The 20264-nt window shown below is 36.7% G+C and overlaps 1 protein-coding gene across 11 annotated transcripts in view; it reads left to right on the top strand.

The window, feature by feature from the left end:
* STAG1 (STAG1 cohesin complex component) overlaps positions 1 to 20264 on the top strand; it is a 425728-nt gene that overhangs the window by 289977 nt on the left and 115487 nt on the right. For all 11 annotated transcript variants that reach the window (XM_082690738.1, XM_082690746.1, XM_082690747.1 and 8 more), the window contains one exon: positions 9234 to 9357. In XM_082690738.1, the coding sequence (XP_082546864.1) occupies positions 9234 to 9357 (124 nt within the window). The remainder of the gene's footprint in view (positions 1 to 9233; positions 9358 to 20264) is intronic.

The raw sequence follows: 20264 nt of genomic DNA on the forward strand, positions 1-20264 counted from the left end.
TTATTACTCTTTTTTAAAGATTGCACATTTGGGGGGCACCTGGGTGGCTCAGTGGTTAAATCCTCTGCCTTCGGCTCAGGTCATGATCTCAGGGTCCTGGGATTGAGCCCCACATCGGGCTTTCTGCTTGGTGGGGAGCCTGCTTCCTCCTCTCTCTCTGCCTGCCTCTCTGCCTGCTTGTGATCTCTGCCTGTCAAATAAATAAATAAAATCTTTTAAAAAAAAAAGGGTTGAACATTTGGTTTCATTAACATTATTTTTAATTTTTTTGCTTAATCTTTTTTATTTCCTTCTTTCTGATTGCTGTTATTTTAATTTATTCATTTCTTTCTAGTTTTTTAAGATAGAAACTCAGGTTACTAATCTTATATTCTTCTTCCTTAGCTAGAATTTTAAGCTTTAAATTTCCCACAAAGCAGTGCTTTCACGACATCCCAGGACTATTGATATGCTGTATTTTAATTCTTACTCTGTATAAATTATTTCCTTATTTCTTTATTGTGATTTCTTCTTTGATGCATGGCTTATTAGTATTAAATCTTTTATTTTCAGATATTTGGAGGTTTCCATTAATTTCTCTTCTTAATTTCTAATTTAATTTTATTGTGGTTACTAAATATACTTTGAAGGATTTCAGTCATTCCGCATTTAACGGGACTTAGTTTTCCCCAACTAATTGAATCATTGAAAAAAACATTTCTGTGCCAGAATGCCATAGACTTCTGTTTTATGAGAAAGGTTAGGGCACCTGGGTGGCTCAGTGGGTTGGGCCGCTGCCTTTGGCTCGGGTCATGATCTCAGGGGTCCTGGGATGGAGTCCCGCATTGGGCTCTCTGCTCTGCAGGGAGCCTGCTTCCCCCTCTCTCTCTGCCTGCCTCTCCGCCTGCTTGTGATCTCTCTGTGTCAATTAAATAAATAAATAAATAAAATCTTTTAAAAAAATAGAGAAAGGTTAATAAATTTCTATGACTAATTGCTTCTCATTTATTTTTGGTTGATTGTCAGAAAACTAAAATGATTGTTTTTGTCTTAGTTGTTTCTTAGGGGCAGAACATTTCCCAACCACTTAACTCTCCTATTGCCTCATCTTCATTTCTTGTTTTTTTTTTCTTTAAGATTTTATTTATTTATTTGACAGAAAGAGATCATAAGTAGGCAGAGAGGCAGGCAGGGAGAGAGAGGAGGAAAGAAGCTCTCCTCAGAGCAGAGAGCCTGATGTGAGGCTCGATTCCAGGATCCTGGGAATCATGACCTGAGCTGAAGGCCGAGGCTTTAACCCACTGAGCCACCCAGGGGCCCCATCTCATCTTCATTTCTGAAAGATGTTTTCTCTTGGTATGGAATTTTAGGTTGACATTTTTTGTTTTTTTAGGACTTTTAAAGGAATTGATTCATTCACTGTGGTTTCCTTGTTTCTAACTAGAAAGAAATTTTATATATAAGATTATATACAAAGGCTCTGCCTAGGTTCCTGTGCCAATACTGCTGCCTGGCAGGCACCAATCTGGTACAGTCTTAAGAATTACCTTCTTTAAAAAAAAAAAAGAAAAAAATTAAAAAAAAAAAGAAAAAAATTAAAGAAAAAAAGAATTACCTTCTTTTTCTTTTTTTTTTTTAAGATTTTATTTATTTTTAATTTATTTCAAAGAGACCACAGTGGGGTATGAAGAGGGAGAAGCAGCCTCCCGCTGAGCAGGGAGGGAGCCCAACACAGGGCTCTATCATAGGAAGGTGAGACACTGACTGAGCCACCTAAGTGCTCAGAGGTATAACCTTTGTTTGTCTTAAGAATTACCTTATTAGGGGTGCAAGGGTGGCTCTGTGGGTTAAGCCTCTGCCTTCGGCTGGCATCATGATCTCAGGGTCCTGGGATTGAGCCCTATATTGGGCTTTCTGCCTAGCGGGGAGCCTGCTTCCTCACACCTGCCTCTCTGCCTACTTGTGATCTCTAACAAATAAATGAATAAAATCTTTAATAAAAGAATTACCTTATTACCTCTCAAAAATTACTTTCCTTCTCTGCCATGTAAACACCATTATTTTATGTTTTATGCGGTTTTTAAAGTGGAAACATAAATTCTGTCCATCATGTCTCAGCCATGCAGTCTTGTGTGCAGAATACGTATTATTACTATTTTACTTTGGTCTTTCAGCTCTAAAATAATGTGGGTTTTGTTTTAGAGATTCACCCTTATTGAGTCTTGCCAGAGTATCAACCTGTTATCCTCACAGAAATGACAATTTTTAAATTTTCTATTACTTACTGCTTTTTTTAAATGAGGCCTTAAATAATCTAGTGTTGGATCTGTCACAGCTTACTTTTGATACATTAAAATTTCAACTGCTCATAACAGGATTGCAAACAGTTGAGAATGAGACCTGCCTTCCAGAGTTATCAGTAGAGAAACCAATCGTTGCTTTTTCCGGAAGTATTACTTAATATACTGATTAAGGGACAATGTTACTGCATATACATACTAGAAGTAGGAGATGTTGTACAGTGATGGCACTTTAACACTCCGAGTTTTACCTGCCGCCTTAATATAAAATAAATACTGAATATTAATCTATACACTGCTAGTTGTAACTACTCATTTATAGGAAATATGAAAAATAGAAGAGCCTTTTATTTGACTCAATCTTCATGGTATTGTTTTAGTCCAGAATGTGGTAAATCATACAGACTGTAATTGACCCAGTTCCTTTAACAAGTAAATGGCATATAGTAAGAACAAGTGGATATAAAAATAGAATTTAAAATATTGGTTATAAAAAACATATTCATGATAAATACATAGGTAAATATTTAGTGAACAAGATATATTCCTAGGCTGTTGAAGGAACATTTAGTGAATTAGAATATAATTTTGAGGAATTAAGCCAGGCAAAGGAGATATGTAAAAATGTTTCTAATACATAGGGGATTGTTTGAGAGGCTCCAAAAGTTCTTCACATAGGATTTCAAAAGAAAAGAGAAGTATTGGAAAATAGTATTATTGAGACAACTGAAATTTTATAAAATTGGTTTAAAAATTAGAATTGTCAGATTGGAAAGACTTAACAAGTGTTGAGGGTAAGAAAAATATTTCATGTCTAGACATACCATAATCAGAGTACATAACACCAAAGATTATGAGACAATCTTAAAAGCTACCAAAAATGAAAGAGTGCCTGTTATTTCAGTGATGGTGAAGAGCTAAAAAGTTATTAGGCCATAAGAATGAATAATAGAAAAAGAGGTAACTTAGGAAAGATTTCAACAATTTTGAAAAAGTGAAAAGTGGATGTCTGTTGTTTTCTAGTGGTCTTTCATTTTATACTATGATGAAACATTTTAGAATAATATCTTCAGAGCAATTCTTACACAATACTGTGGTATGATTTATTCTGAGCAAATGGCCATTTTTTAAATGTAGTTGTCTTCCCAATATTTCATTTTTGACCTAACCTATATGTCAGATTGATAGTTAAAATGTGATATAAGGTAAAGATACTGTTCTTTAAGATGTAATGTATTCTTGACATTCAACTTTTAATCTTATGCCTAAACTTTTGTTAATAGTAAAATTTTAAGGAGTTATGCAGGGTAGCAGACAGCCATGTCACCTGCTCTATATGAGACTCAGTGATGCAGTGCCTTTCTGTGTATTTTGTCACTATTTTCACTAATAGGTAATGTAGCAAAATTGAGATGGAAAACATTTCCAACTTTTTATTATAAAGCTATTACATTTCTAGTGCATTTTAAGTAACTCTGATCATCCTGAAATAATTAAGTAAAAGATACAGATTCAACTAGCAAACAGGAAAGTTTCAGCTTTTCAGGTCTTTTAAACATTGTTGCCTCATAGAAGCCTTCTTTGCCTTGTCTCTCCCATCAGTTTATGTGCTTCTGTGTTCCCTGTACTGTCCTTTACTAATGTTTAATGTTTGCTAAAGGTGATAATTATTTTAATCATCTTTCTGTAAGTTAAGGTCTTTATTCTTAAGTTCTTGTTTTCAGCCTAATAAAGGATACAGTACATCTTTTCACTAGTTCTTCAGCTGTTCTTTTCTCTCTTGGGCTATTGTTTTTTTATTCTCTATAGTTCTGTTTTGGAAAATATAATTTTTTTAGCCAAATATTAGTGACAGAGAATTGGTTGAGACATGAATTCATTTTGTGCTAAAATTTAGATAGCAGCCTTCTTGCCACTTGTAATTGTTTCTCACTCTAGAGCTCTCGTGAGATTCCTTGTACATGAGAGATAATTTTAAGTGTTAAAACGCTCATATTAGCCAAGAGTTATTCTCCAGAATTTATATTGCAGTCGTTTTAATTTAATCTCCTTCTTACTAAGAAAGCATCTGTAAGAGTAGTACAAGAAGCATTTCACTAAAATTCACTAGAGTTAAATTTCATTTTGTTGTAAGCAGAAAATAATTTGAATTCCATCTGCCAGGAAAGTAATCCAAAATGAAAATTTAAAGTCCAGATATTAAATTAAAGGGTCACATCTCCCAAAAAGGCACACTAACTCTGAGGATCAGTAAATTAGGTAAGTTTTTCATAGAATGATAATAATCTTTTTTTTTTTTTAAATTAAGGACCAGTGCAGGGTTTTTTTTGTTTGTTTTGTTTTGTTTTTTAGATTTTTTTAATTTATTTATTTGACAGAGAGAGATCACAAGTAGGCAGAGAGGCAGGCAGAGAGAGAGAGAGGAGGAAGAGGCTCCCTGCTGAGCAGAGAGCCCGATGCGGGACTCGATCCCAGGACCCTGAGATCATGACCTGAGCCGAAGGCAGCGGCTTAACCCACTGAGCCACCCAGGCGCCCCAAACATAATCATTTTTTATGCTATAAAAGAGTTAACAACAAAGGATGAGTTAGCACAGAATTACTATTTTTCTAGGTTTTCTTTTTCTTTTTGAGTTCAAAAGTAGTGTATCCTGAGTTCAATTTTAGTTATTCATTTCAAGGCCCATACACTAGAATTAGGAAAATTAGTTCATCTTATGATTGCCTTTATACCTTCCCCTGTTGTATTTTTTCCCCCTATTTTAATCTTTACTTTGGAAACTCCCAGATATCTGCAGTTAAACATTACTTTTCTAAATGGACTGAGGCTGGTGGAAATAGAGATTAAGGTGTTAAAAATAAATTTTATATGAAAATCAAGGTTTAGAGGAATATTTCAGAACATTCTACATTTTTATTTTATACTTCATCTATTGAAATAGAATGTTACTTCATAGAGGGCAGAAAAGCTGTATCTGGTAATAAAAGGATATGACAGAACTAACACCATAGGAGCTTGAAAGAATAATCATTGTTTGTATTTAGAGCAAAATGAAGGCAGTATAAGCATAGAGATGACCACAGATATGTAGATACTGATGCACTTGAGCTCTTTGGACTAAGGAAGAACTCATTCATAGACCACACTAGAAGTTTAGTTATTGGTATGGGTCTTTAATAATAGTAGAAAGTAATAATATCTTTTGCTATGTAACAAATTATTACAAAATTTGGCAAAACAAAACACTGAACAGTTACTACCTCATAATTTCTGTGGGTCGGGAATTTAGGAACAGCCTACCTAGTTGTTTTTAGCATAAGTTATCCCATTGGATTGCAGTCAAGACTTTGGTCCAGACTACAGGCCTTTAAAAGTTTGACTGGGGTTGGAGTACTTGCTTGTAAGATGCCTTACTCACATGGCTGTTGGTAGAAGAACCCATCTACTCAAGATGTGGAGTTCTCTATAGGGCAGCTAGAATGTCCTCAGCACATGGCTTTGAGAGAGTGATTCAAGAGAGAGAACAAAGCACAAGTCACAGTCTCTTATTTGACCTAACCTCAAGAGTCAAAAATCCATCATTTCTAATGCATCATGTTTGTTAGAAACAAATTACTAAGTACACTCACATTTTTAAAAAATAAGAATTTGTCTCCATAAAAACTATTAACAAAGAGTAAGTACGTGGACATATTTTAAAGCTACCACAAAGGAGTTCTACTTTTATGTATTATCTTTGATTACATAATATAATTACCTGTAGAGAATGATTAATCTTGCAGGACTGTATCAAAAGCAAAGTGGGTTGGAGTTTTAGAACCTAAACAGGAGAGAGATTACTTAGGGATTTTTAATAGTAGCAGAATGTGTTATCTGACCACATTCAGTCAAGTTGCAAGTCTAGAAGGAATACTAAAAATTTTAAAGTTAACATGGGAGGGGTCAGACTAGCATCTGAAACAAAGAATATGATTCCAAAAAAGACAAGTTGTATCAGAATGTTGGCAGTGCATACAGAGAGGATCTGTGTTCTAAGAGAAGAGCCTTTAAAAGTCTAGTAAACAGTATTAAAAGTCGTTAGAAATTAGGCTTAGATATAGAGGTGATTATAAAATAAAAGATTTTGAACAGTATTTCTCTACTAAAAGCTAAGCCTTTATATTCTCTAGCCTTAGGAATTAGACACTCAATAATCTCAATTCCAGTAATAATGGTATTTGTAATGGTAATGCCAGTGGTAATGAGTAGAATGATCAACTGTCTTTATATGCAGTTACCATAGTTGGTAGTCTCTATAGGTTTGTTGTTTTTTTCTTTTTTGTTTGTTTGTTTTCGTTTTTATTTAAAGATTTTATTTATTTGCCAGAGAGTAAGTGTGCGAGCACAAGCAGGGAGAGCAGCAGACAGAGAGAGGAGCAGGCTTGCCACTAAGCAAGGAGCCCAATTCCGGGATTGATCCCAGGACTCTGGGACCTGAGCTGAAGGCAGACTTAACCGACTGAGCCACCCAGTCAGTTAATAAAAGGAAAAATATGGAAATAACTTCAATGTCTGCCAATGAGAGAATATATAAATGGTTTATAATTTCTCTGTATGCAGATAGGAAAACTGAACATCAGTTTTAATTAATTAATTAATTAATTAATTAATGGCTCTGGAGCCAGTCTGTGTGAATTACAAAACATGGTTTGTGAAAACAAGTTGGAGAGGATATCTACAAGACATTATTTATGTAAAGCTTTAAAATATGTATAATTGAACATAAGAAGTTCAAGCATAAAGGTACAGAAGACTGTGGTAGCCACTGAACCAAGAATAGTCCTATGCTCTTTGGGAGGGAGATATGTCAGTAAGAGGTATACAGGAAGTTTCAACTACAATATTTTATTTCTTAACTGAAGAGTGGATACACATAATATATTCATTATATTGTCTTCTGTATATTCAATGTTATAATCATCTAGGAACATTCTTTCACAGTTGTAGTAAAGCAGTTTTTTCTGCTGCATTATCTGTAAATGTTTAGATTGATGACACTTAAGAGATTATGATTGTAAACACTTATGGAAGATTTAGTAGGTGCTAGGCATAGTTCTGACTATTTTACTTTTATTACGTGATTTCATCTCTGTGAGCACTAGGCCAGGTACGGTTTTATTCCATATATTATTCTGTATATTATTATTAACAAAATCTAAGAAAGGGAAGTAACTTGCCTAAAGCTACACAGCTTGTAATTAGTTGAACTAGGATTTGAACTTAGTATGTTTTGCTCCAGAGCCATTAGCCTCAATGCTGTAGAATCTCTCCATAAGAAGAAGGTATTGGGGCGCCTATGTGGTTCAATCAGTTTAAGCCTCTAACTCTTGGGTTAAGTTTCTTCCTTCAGCTCAGGTTATGATCTCAGGGTCCTGTGAAGGACTTCCGCATCAGGCTCCCTGCTTCTCCCTCTTCCTCTGCTGCTCCCCCTGCTTGTGCTCTCTCACTCTCTCTGTCAAATAAATTAAAAAATAATAATAATAATTAAAAAAAAAGCTTCTGACTCTTGATTTCAGCTTAGGTCATGATCTCAGGGTCATGAGATTGAGCCGTTCCTCAGGCTCCATGCTCTTAAAAAAAAAAAGTGGGGGGTATTAAAAAATGTAGGAAATCTAAAAATTGTGATTTAGTAATATGACTTTGAAGAGAAGATTCCTTACACTTTTATACTTGAGCAATGACAGGGACTTAGAAGAAACTGAGATTTTATTATTAGAAATATTAGAGGATTAAATACCAGAATGCTAGCACCTTACCTATTTTGTCACAAAAGAGAAACTAAGAAAAGCTCCTTAAGTAACATTAAAATTGTAGCTAAGTTATTGCCAGATTAACAATTTAATTGACAGATGATTGCCTTATATAAATTGGAGAATTAAGAATTACCTAAAATTTTTAAATCATTTATGTATGGTAAATCAGAAACCTTGAAGATCTATCTACAAAAAGGAAGTTAAGATTTAACTTACCATATTTAATACGAATTTTTAAAAGTTAAATAACCAGTTGAAAGATCAGGTAAAAATAATAAAATTGTATTTGTTCATGTTTCACAGATTTTAGAGTAAGAAAAACCATCCAAGGAGGGTTACATTAGATGCTTACAGTGAGACGAAAAGCCATCTGGGCATGGTACCAAAAACCTAACTTTCGGTACATTTCACAGTATAGTCACCAAGATTGTTCCCATTGTGACTAAATGTGAATTATTAGTGTAATTACTTTGAGGTTTTCGTTTTGTAACTGTTGTATATTTTCAAATATAGGCTTCTGTCATTTTCCCTTATAAATATTAATTTGTGTTCTGGTCATATTTTCTCTTAATTCAGTAGATGTGTACTAACTTAAATTCACAATTAGAGAAACAAGTTTTAAGTTCTGTGTTATTCTGTGGTATGGTGGTATGCTGGTTTCCTCAGATTTAACATGTTTGTTGACTCCGTAATAGTTGGGAGGCTTTCAGAAAGCTCCAACTACCATTTCCTACTCCAGTGAAAATAAAGTGAAAGATTATATCCAGAATTGTTTTTCAGTTTGATACTGATAATTTTTATTTTATAGAAAACATCAAGGGGCACCTGGGTGGCTCAGTTGGTTAAGCGTCTGCCTTAGGCTCAGGTCATGATCTCAGCATCCTGGGATCAAGCCCTGCATCCAGCTTCCTGCTCAGCAGGGAGTCTGCTCCTCCCTCTTCTCTGCCCCTCTTCCTTGCTTGTGCTTTCTCTGTCTCAAATAAATAAGTAAAATCTTAAAGAAAAAAGAAAACATCTAAAAAAAATTAGAAGATACTCAAATTGTAGGACTTTTGAGAGTATATTGGATATAATATTTATTACTTGCTGAAAATTAGTATGAAGTACATTCTAGTTTGGAATGTTAATCTGAGGTTTGTTTTGTTTTGTTTTCTCCTCTAGTGATGCTATTGCTGAGATTAGAGCCATTTGTATTGAGGAAATTGGAGTATGGATGAAAATGTATAGTGATGCCTTCCTAAATGACAGTTACCTAAAATATGTTGGCTGGACTCTTCATGATAGGGTAAGTTACTCTCTTCCAGGTTTTCATAAAAGATATGCTTGTATAAGGTACTAGAATGCTAGGAATTAAGATGGCAGTGCTTGGTTTTTTAGGAGTTATAATAATAATGGAAATTTAAGATGATACACTTGAGTAACTATTCATTTGATGGCCATGACAAAATTTGAGACATTGGCCCACATGAAAACTCTGTCACTTAGTTGTAATACTGTCTTAAACCAGGTTGACAACCTGGTACATCTAAAGTTTTAAGAGAATATAGCATCCTAAGAAACTAATTATAATCTTTTTCTAGTTTGGAATCAAAAGGAATTCTTTGTTTCTCTTAATATGTAAAAATAAAACTTTTCTTTTGAGTTTATTAAGGCCATACCACAGTAGAGTGTTTTATCAGAGTTGAATAGATTTATTCGACTTTAAAATATTTGATCTAAAAATCTTTTTATTTCTATGCCTTTGGAAAAGGTTCTGATTTTAAAAGGAATCCCACATTATCAAATCCTGAATAAGTAATCCTCAAAATAACCAAGGGTAGGAGTGAAAAATCATTGGAATTTTTATATTGAATGACCTGACATTCTATTACTTGAATTGCCAGATATTCACAAATACAGAAATACTACAGTTCATTTTAAACTGTTATCATCTAGTATTTGAATTGTTAGAAGTATCATAGCTATTAGAAGACATTTTTTAATGCACTTACATCGTTAGACTTTTAAGTCAATTTTGGTAGTATTCTAAGACTTATTTTGTATGTATCACTGTTAACAGGCTGTAGAGCATTTACTTTTTAAATAGCCCCATGATGGAGCACCTGAGTGGCTCAGTCGATTGAGTATCTGACTCTTGATTTCGGCTGGGGTCATAATCTCAGGGTTGTGAGAAGGAAACCCCTGTCAGCCTCAGTGCTAGGCAGGGACTCTGCTTGAGATTCTCTCTCTCCCCTGACCTCTGCCCCTTCTACCAGCCCACCTCACAAGCATGCCCTCTCTCCCTAAGATTAATAAACAAATCTTTCTAAAATAAATAGCAGCATGCTAAGTATTATTAAAAACCTTTTGAAAACCATAAAATTACATATATTATAATAAAACCGCCCTTGGGCATTTTATAGGCCATTTTTGCTGTAAGAGTTCAGAGTATAGGGAGATCATCACAAGTTGGCTGTTTAGCTTCACAATTATTTTTTTTTATATGTGAAATTATTTATTATTTATTTGAGTTAAAAAAAATTTTTTTTAATTTTTTATTTTTTATGAACATATATTTTTATCCCCAGGCGTACAGGTCTGTGAATCACCAGGTTTACACACTTCACAGCACCCACCAAAGCACATACCCTCCCCAATGTCCATAATCCCACCCCCTTCTCCCAAACCCCCTCCCCCCAGCAACCCTCAGTTTGTTTTGTGAGATTAAGAGTCACTTATGGTTTGTCTCCCTCCCAATCCCATCTTGTTTCATTTATTCTTTTCCTACCGACTTAAGCCCCCATGTTGCATCACCACTTCCTCATATCAGGGAGATCATATGATAGTTGTCTTTCTCTGCTTGACTTATTTCGCTAAGCATGATACGCTCTAGTTCCATCCATGTTGTCGCAAATGGCAAGATTTCATTTCTTTTGATGGCTGCATGGTATTCCATTGTGTATATATACCACATCTTCTTGATCCATTCAAGTTGGCTGTTTAGCTTCACAATTATTTTTTATTTTTTCAGTGTTCCAAGATTCATTGTTTATGCACCACACCCAGTGCTCAATGCAATATGTGTCCTCCTTAATACACACCACCAGGATAACCCATTACTCCAGCCCCCGCCTTCAAAAACCCTCAGATTATTTTTTAGAGTCCAGTCTCTCGTGCTTCATCTCCCCCTCTGATTTACCCCAATTCACTTTTCCTTTCCTTCTTCTAATGTCGTCCATGTTATTCCTTGGGCTCCACAAGTAAGTGAAACCATATCATAATGTACTTTCTCTTCTTATTTTACTCAGCATAATCTCCTCCAGTCCCATCCATGTTGACACAAAAGTTGGGTATTCATCCTCTGATGGAGGTGTAATATTCCATTGTGTATATGGACCAGATCTTCTTTATCCATTCCTCTGTTGAAGGGCATCTTGGCTCTTTCTACAGTTTGGCAATTGTGGCCGTTGCTGCTATGAACATTGGGGTACAAATGGCTGTTCTTTTCACTATATCTGTATCTTTGGGTTAAATACCCAGTAATGCAATTGCAGGGTCATAGGGAAGCTCTATTTTTAATTTCTTAAGGAATCTCCACACTGTTCTCCAAAGTGACTGCACCAACTTGCATTCCCACCAACAGTGTAAGAGGGTTCCCATTTCTCCACACCTTCTCCAACACTTGTTGTTTCCTGTCCTGATAATTTTGGCCATTCTAACTGGTGTAAGGTGGTATCCCAGTGAGGTTTTGATTTGAATTTCCCTGATGGCTAATGATGATGAACATTTTTTCATGTGTCTGTTAGCCATTTGTTTGTCTTCTTTGGAGAAGTGTCTGTTCATGTCTTCTACCCATTTTTTGACGTGATTATCTGTTTTTGGAGTGTTAAGTTTGTGAAGTTCTTTATATAGATTTTGGATATCAACCCTTTATCTGTAGTGTCATTTGCATATATCTTCTCCCATTCCCTGGGTTGCCTCTTTGTTTTGTTGACTGTTTCCTTTGCTGTGCAGAAACTTTAGATCTTGATGAAGTCCCAAAAGTTCATTTTCACTTGTTTCCTTTGCCTTTGGAGACATGTCTTAAAAGAATTGCTATGTCTGATGTCAAAAATTATTGGCTATGTTCTCCTCTAGGATTTTGATAGATTCCTGCCTCACATTGAGGTCTTTTATCCATTTTGAGTTTATCTTTATGAATTTTTTTTAACAAATTGACTGTGCTGACCGACCATTCTTCTATACATTGCTTTCCAATTTTCCCAGCACCATTTATTGAAGAGACCATCTTTTTTCAACACTGGGTAGTTTTTCCTGGTTTGTCGAATATTATTTGACCATAGAGTTGAGGGTCCATATTTGGACTCTGTTCTGTTCCACTGGTCTATGTGTTGTTTCTGTGCCAGTACCATGCTGTCTTGGTTATCATAGCTTTGTAATAAAGCTTGAAATCAGGCAATGTGATGCCCCCAGTTTTGTTTTTCTTTTTCAACATTTCCTTAGTGATTTGAGGTCTTTTCTGGTTCCATACAAATTTTAGGATTGTTTGTTCCAGCATTTTGAAAAATGCCGGTGGAATTTTGATCAGGATGGCATTGAAAGTATAGATTGCTCTAGCCAGTATAGACATTTTAACAACGTTTATTCTTCCAGTCCATGAGCATGGACTGCTTTTCCATCTTTTTCTGTCTTCTTCAATTTCTTTCATGAGTGTTCTGTAGTTCTTTGAGTACAGATTCTTTACCTCTTTGATTAGGATTATTCCCAGGTATCTTTTGGTTCTTGATGGTATAGTAAATGGAATCGATTCTCTAATTTCCCTTTCTATATTTTCATTGTTAGTGTATAAGAAAGCAACTGATTTCTGTGCATTGGTTTTGTATCCTACCACATTACTCAATTGCTGTATGAGTTCTAGTAGTTTTGGGGTGGAGTCTTTTGGGTTTTCCATTTTAAGTATCACGTCATCTGTGAAGAGAGAGGGTTTGAGTTCTTCCTTGCCAATTGGAATATGGTTTGTTTCTGTTTGTTGTCTGATTGCTGTTGCTAGGACTTCTAGTACTATATTGAACAACAGTGGTGAGAGTGGGCATCCTTGTCTTGTTCCTGATCTCAGTGGGAAAACTCTCAGCTTTTCCCCATTGAGAATGATACTCACTGTGGGCTTTTCATAGATAGATTTATGAAGTTGAGGAATATTCCCTCTATCCCTGTGCTTTGAAGAGTTTTAATCAGGAACGGATGCTCTATCTTGTCAAATGCTTTTTCTGAATCAGTTGAGAGGACTATGTGGTCTTCTCTCTTCTCTTATTGATTTGTTCTGTCACACTGATTGGTTTCTGAATGTTGAACCACCCTTGCATCCCCCGGATAAATCCCACCTGGTAATGGGGGGTAATCTTTTTAATGTACTGTTGGATACTGTTAGCTAGGATCTTGTTGAGAATCTTGGCATCCATATTCATCAGGTTAGGGATCAGGGTAATACTGGCTTCATAAAAGAGTCTGCAAGTTTTCCTTCTGTTTCTATTTTTTGAAACCGCTTCAGGAGAATAGATATTATTTCTTCTTTGAATGTTTGGTAGAATTCCCTAGGGAATCCATCAGGTCTTGAGGTCTTATTTTTTGGGAAGTTTTTGATCACTGCTTCAATCCTATTACTAGATAGTCTACTCATGTTGTCAGTTTCTTCCTGTTTCAGTCTTGAAAGTTTACATGTTTCCAGGAATGCATTCATTTCTTCTCAATTGCTTAGCATATTGGCTTATAGTTGTTCATAATAATTTCTGATGATTGTTTCTATTTCCTTGGTGTCAGTCGTGATCTCTCCCCTTTCATTCATGATTTTATTAATTTGGGTCCTCTCTCTTTCTTTTGTATTAGTTTGGCCAGTGGTGTATCGATCTTATGAATTCTTTTTAAGAACCAGCTTCTAGTTTCATTTATGTATTCTATTGTAGCTCTAGTTTCTAATTCATTGATCTCTGCCCTAATTTTAATTATTCCCTTCTTGTGCATGGGGTTGGCTTAATCTGTTGTCGATTTCCCAGTTCCTTAAGGTGTAAGGAGATTTGGTGTATTCAGGATTTTTCAGTGTTTTTGCGTGACGCTTGGATGACTATCTGTTTTCCCCTTAGGACCGCTTTTGCTGTATCCCATAGGTTTTGGACCGAAGTGTCTTCATTTTCATTCGTTTCCATGAATGAAGTTCTTCCTCGATTTCCTGGTTGATCCAAACATTCTTGAGCAGAATGATCTTTAGCTTCCAAGTGTTTGAATTCCTTCCAAACTTTCTTGCGATTGAGTTCCAGTTTCAAAGCATTGTGGTCTAAGAATATGCAAGGAATAATCTCGGTCTTTTGTTAACGGTTGAACCCTGATTTGTGACCCAGTATGTGGTCTATTCTGGAGAAAGTTCCATGTGCAGTTGAGAAGAATGAGTATTCTGTTGTCTGGTCCAATGTATCATTCAAAGCTCTGGTTTCTTTGTTGATTTTCTGCTTAGAAGATCTGTCTGTTGCTGAGAGTAGCATGTTAAGATCCCCTACAATTAATGTATTCATATCAGTATGACTCTTTATTTTGATTAACAGGTGGCTTGTGTAGTTGGCTGCTCCCATATTGGGAGCATAAATATTTACAATTGTTAGATCTTCATGGTGGATAGACCCTTTAAGAATGATGTAGTGTCCTTCTGTATCTCTGACTTAAGTGTTTAGCTAAAAATCTAATTTATCTGGTATGAGAATCACCACTCCATCTTTCTTTTGAGGCCCGTTGGCCTGAAAGATGGTTCTTCATCCCTTCACTTTCAGTCTGGGTATATCTTTAGGTTCAAAATGTGTCTCTTGTAGACAGCATATGAATGGGTCCTGTTGTTTTATCCATTCTGCAGTCCTGTGCTGTTTATGGGAGCATTTAGGCCATTCACATTGAGAGTGATTATTTAAAGATAAGTCTTTATGGATATCATGTTGCCTGTGAAGTCCTTGTTTCTATAGATTGTCTATGTAGATTTCTATTCTGTGTTATTCTTGGATTCTTTTTACTTCTTACTTATTTTTAATTAGTGATTAAAAGGGGCTCTTAATCCCATACTTAATTTGGAGGAATACTCTGTAGGTACATAGTGAATTTTTTCCTGAATATTTATCTTCCCTAGCATTTCAAAATTCTTTTCTCTACACTAATAAACCCCAAGCATAATCCTAGGTTTTCTTTTTCTAATCCTCATGTGGAATTCAGGACTTGCACAGCTAAGCCTCATCTCAGGTTTATACAATTAAATTTTATACATTTTGAGAGAAAGAATTACACAGCATGTCCTTACAGGTGTACACACATGGCTAAATCAACAAGACAAACTTTTTAATAGGAATACATCTAAAGTTCTGCATTTTATTCCCCAGCACTACCCTACCCACTGCTTCCTCTGGGAAAAACACTTTTTTTTTTTTTTTTTTGGTGGCTTACCAAGAAACAAACCAACATTATTTTAAGATAAATCATTAAACTCTGTAAAAGGTTTCTGTCTAGATAAAGGAAGAAGGAGGGAGGTTTTATTTATTATTGATAAAATGATATAAGGATACTGATTACAGTAAAATGTTTTTATAAACCTCTTTTACAATCTCCCATTACTTAATTTAGAAAAGCTATAAGTATTAATCCCTTCTCAGCTTTTCTTTTTGTCATTCTAATATAACTGTAATCTTATACTATTTTTTTCCCCTGAGGAGTGTAGTCATTTGCTTTTTCTTTTTTTAATCATCAGTTTGAAACTGCTTATTCTATAGGCCATCGCCTGTGCCTTCAGACTGTCCTGTGTTTTCAAATGAGCTGATAAAATTCCTGTCTTTTTTCTAAAGTTTACATTGCAATTGTAAATTGCATTTTTTCAGTTTTATGGAGCTATAATTGACATAACATTATAGTAGTTTAAGGTGTACAGCAAGGATTTGATACTCATGTGTCTTGGTTTTAGAATATCAGTCTACCCTTCTCAGTAAGACATTTTTTGATATTGCCAGTTTATTTAAATTTTTATATGTTTTTGTCAGTAGAAAGATAGCAACTTCTAACAACTAAAGGAGTTATTTTTTAGAAATTCAGTTTGTCTTTCTGTTGACCAAATCTTATTTCTAAATTCTCTACCCATTGGTTTTTGGTTCTTTCATTGTTGGTGTCACAGAATAGGTCTAATTTAAACACAACTATAGTAATCTCTGTGTTCTAGACTAAATATCTTAGTTTTTTTTTATTATTTATACTCATGACACTAGATTACCTTTCTCTTTCCTTTATAGTTTGCTGCTGTTGCTCTGTAGTGCTTTCACTTTTCACTTGGCTTAGGTGTATAGTTCTACTTTTTTAAATTTTCATTTATTTGTGGGGGGGGGCAGAGGAAGAAAGAGCCTCTAAAGCAGGCTCCACACCCAGCATGGAGCCCGACACAGGGCTCGGTCTTAGAGCCCTGAGATCATGACCTGAGGCAAAATCACGAGTTGGACACTTAATGGACTGAGCCACCCAGGCACCCCCCGTCCTTCTACTTTCTTATATGTGCTTGATTCCTCATATCAAAATCTCTTAGAGCTTGGGTGGGGTCTATTTTCTGTTAGTCCGCCCCATTTCATCTTCTATGTTGTCTTATCCCATATCCTGTTTCTTTCTAGTTTCCCCAAAAGCTTTTTAGCTCTGTATTTGCCAAGCAAATGATACCTGATGCCTATCATCAGAGGTAGAAGTTCTAACATTTGTGCCCACTCAATCTTGATATCAGTTTCACCGAAGAAAACACAACACAGTCAAGCACTGGATGACACAGTACTCATATACGAGGGGGCAGAGCAAGACTGGTTTCACTAGTGGGCATTGGTCCCCCCGGGACAGCAGTCAACACAGGACACTTTCCCTGCATGCACCTCTCTTATGCTACAGAGCTAAGGACCTTGTCCCCTCCCCTCAGGAGACAGATTTAGTAGTGAGTTTGGCCAGGTGCCATATGACTTAATATATGTGAGCAGGACAAGAGAACCCACACTGAGGCTGAAATAGGAAACATATTCCCACACAAGGCAGTTACCCTAGCCATGATTGAAAAGGCTCATTTCTTGATATTGAAATGTTCCAGTCCCATAGCCCATTCTTAGCAGCCAGGTAGAAGTCAAAAAGACTGTATATAGAGGACTGCCTTTCCCAACAGTCCATACCTCACCCCTGCTTGGCCCCTGAAGTGGCGGATAAAGCATATCAAATCCTGTAGGACCATTGCCCACCCCAAACTTGGAGCAAGAATTGGGTCCAGTGGGGTCCTTGAACAACCAATGTGGATGTGGATTTCTCATAAAGCTTCCCTGTCATTCGGATGGCACTTCACCAGGTTGATTAAGAGAGCCAGACCCAGGAGGATGTTTAGGCTTCTTTTGAGAATTATCTTCAAGTAGGAACCTCAGGTGTCTGGAATAAGCCAACTAAAAAGGTTAAAAACTGAGTCTGAGGGGATTGTGAATGTACTGCTAATAACCATCCCACCTGTGTGTGGATATTTACCAGCTCATATTTTAACTTACCTGAATTGTTGACATATACACAGCAGAAAATGCTGGCAGTCATACAAACACCACCTTCTTCTGCTCCCATATGATTGAGGGCTGTCTATCACCATGTAGGCTGGTGAGTTCACTGAGTCTTGTTGATCTTGTATGGCTTAGACAGTAGCATTAACTACTTCTACCATGGTTAAGGACATAATATCATTTTTTCTAGGGTCCGTATACCTATACCCATACTTGAATTTGGATAATTGCATGAAACCAGTGGTTAATTTGTCTTCCTGGGAGAGAACTGTGCACCACTCTGTAGTGTGTTGGCAAAGTGGATCCTTTCCACCCCTCTGTGCAGTTCTTGACATGGATGATGAGGCAATAAAATCTTTCCCTTGGAGGCATACATTTTGTTGTCCATTAGAGTCCACAGAGAAACATATAACCCAGAGGGATGCAGGTGACATCTGCCAGGGATTTGTTCTCATAATACTAGTTCTCATAATACTAGTTCAGTTATATACAGTCCCAGCCTGCTTTTGCTTTGTGATTGCAGAGAGAGAAAAGTTACGTATTGGACTTCCAATTCCAGAATATCAGTATAGATCAGTAATAACCATTCTGGTACAGGGGTCTTTTTCTGTCACATCATAGATAATATTAAAGCAAGGGACTCGAGTATGCCTGCATCTGGATCTGTATTGAAGGACTCACCTGGTGATCTGACCCATTGATAGCTTGAGGAACATCTGAGTTCTTGTGTATTGACCATGTCCATTACAGTGGGAGTGTAGGATAAAAGGAACTTTTTCAGAATGACAAATCCAGCATTGGTTAAGTTTGCCTTCATTCACTATGGATGTACTGATTTTTATCAAGGTTATACCAGGCATTCTGTAGAAGAGGATACTGTAGAAATGAGAAGAAAGAATATTATTCCTACCTGTCTTTCACTCCATGAACCTTCGGAGGCCTGAAAGGTCCTAGTCTGCTATTTGGGGTGGTAGTTGCCTGGGTATTACAACCCATGCTATCTGTCCCAATCCTAATGGTACTTACTGCCTTTTTGAGCACCCAGTGTATTGCTTGACCCAGACTTGTTCTCCTCAGTTGGCCAATCCTAAAAGGGAGGCCATGTGCTGCATAATCTTGACTTGTCCAGTAATGTCACCCACCTGATTTGAAGGGTCAAATGTTCCCAACACTACTAGAAGGACCCTAGCACCATGATACTTCTTAGTTTTGTCTCCCACACTTGTGGTTTCCCATAGAAGGGAGGTGCCAAGGGAGGAAGCATCACATCCAGATTAGAATCAAGAGGCCATGTCTGGTGTGCTATGACAGCAGAACTGTAAACTACCCCCAAAGACATACATTCCCAAATGACAAAAGGAATGATTTGGTATACTGAAATTGGGATTTTGTAGGCACAGTCTAAACACATATCTACCTACTCCGCCCTCACCCCATCCAAGTTCAGTATTTCCAGTATGCATTGTAGGGCCGTGTTTCCCTTGCACTACAGTGCATTGTTTAGTAGCCATACAGCCATACAGTCAGATGAGGGTACCAATCCACTAGTAGGCTGTCTTGGAATTCTTTCTTTAGTTGGTGTGTAAATCAATCATTTATTCATTTAGTGGCTTTATTGGCATGCTGGTGATAGTGTGCATTGGAAAGTACATTTCCATGGGATTATGCCCGTTGGTGGTCTCAATTGGGTAATGAAGGATATTCCTTGGTCAGAGTGAAATCTTACAGGGTGTCCAGAAATATGACATAAGTTTTATTCAAGGACAGCTGTGAGAATTTCAGCCAGCATTCAAATGTCAGATTGGAATAGTAATACTGTAGCCTGAGAATGGCTATGAGGCATCATCTGTGTGCATGGCTGTGGTCTGGGGGTACATTGTGATCAATCTCCCAGACCGAGGTTGGTCCCAGTCCTTGATTCATATGTCCCAGTTCTCCTCCTAGATGATATGAGTATATTGAGAAGAATCACAAGATTGCACTGCATCATTAGTCTTGGTGTCTTCCAGGGTCATCTGTTGGGCTTTATCACATTTTTTGGGTGTAGGGGGAGCTTTATCACATTTTTTGTATCAGAAAAGACTCCCATGTCCAGTTCACAGATGTACCCACTGGGAGATTGTTGCAGCCTGCTTGGCACAAGCTGGATTGCCACAAGAGCGCTATTTATGTTTTTATTTTAAAAGGTCTTTTCCCATGGGTATCCACATGAGTGACATACATGTTTTCATCCCAGACAGCAAGCTGCTGCCTTAGTTATTTTCCACACACAGGACATCCCCTTAATAGTCCAGGCCTTTAGTTGCCATTCTCCTGACCATTGGTAACAGCCCATGAGTTGGTGAAAATGGAACAGGGAATGGTGGTAGGGGTGACCTGCATGGCCATCACCATAGCACAGTTCTTGGACCATTGGGTAGAATGTCCATATCTTGTCTCAGTCAAAAGATGTCCATCCATTGGCCAAATGGCATCTGCAACTCTGCAGACCCTATCTGCTTTAGTTTCACAGAGTGGTCAGTAAACCATGGTTTATTGCACATTTTTTAATCTTGTGCCCCAGGTAGCCTTAGGAGGGGCCAAAGCATTCTCTGTGAGTTGTTTATGCCTTTCTGATAAGCTGGCTATTTGCTTT

This window comes from Mustela nivalis (genome assembly GCF_964662115.1).
Source record: "Mustela nivalis genome assembly, chromosome: 1".
Lineage (NCBI taxonomy): Eukaryota > Metazoa > Chordata > Mammalia > Carnivora > Mustelidae > Mustela > Mustela nivalis.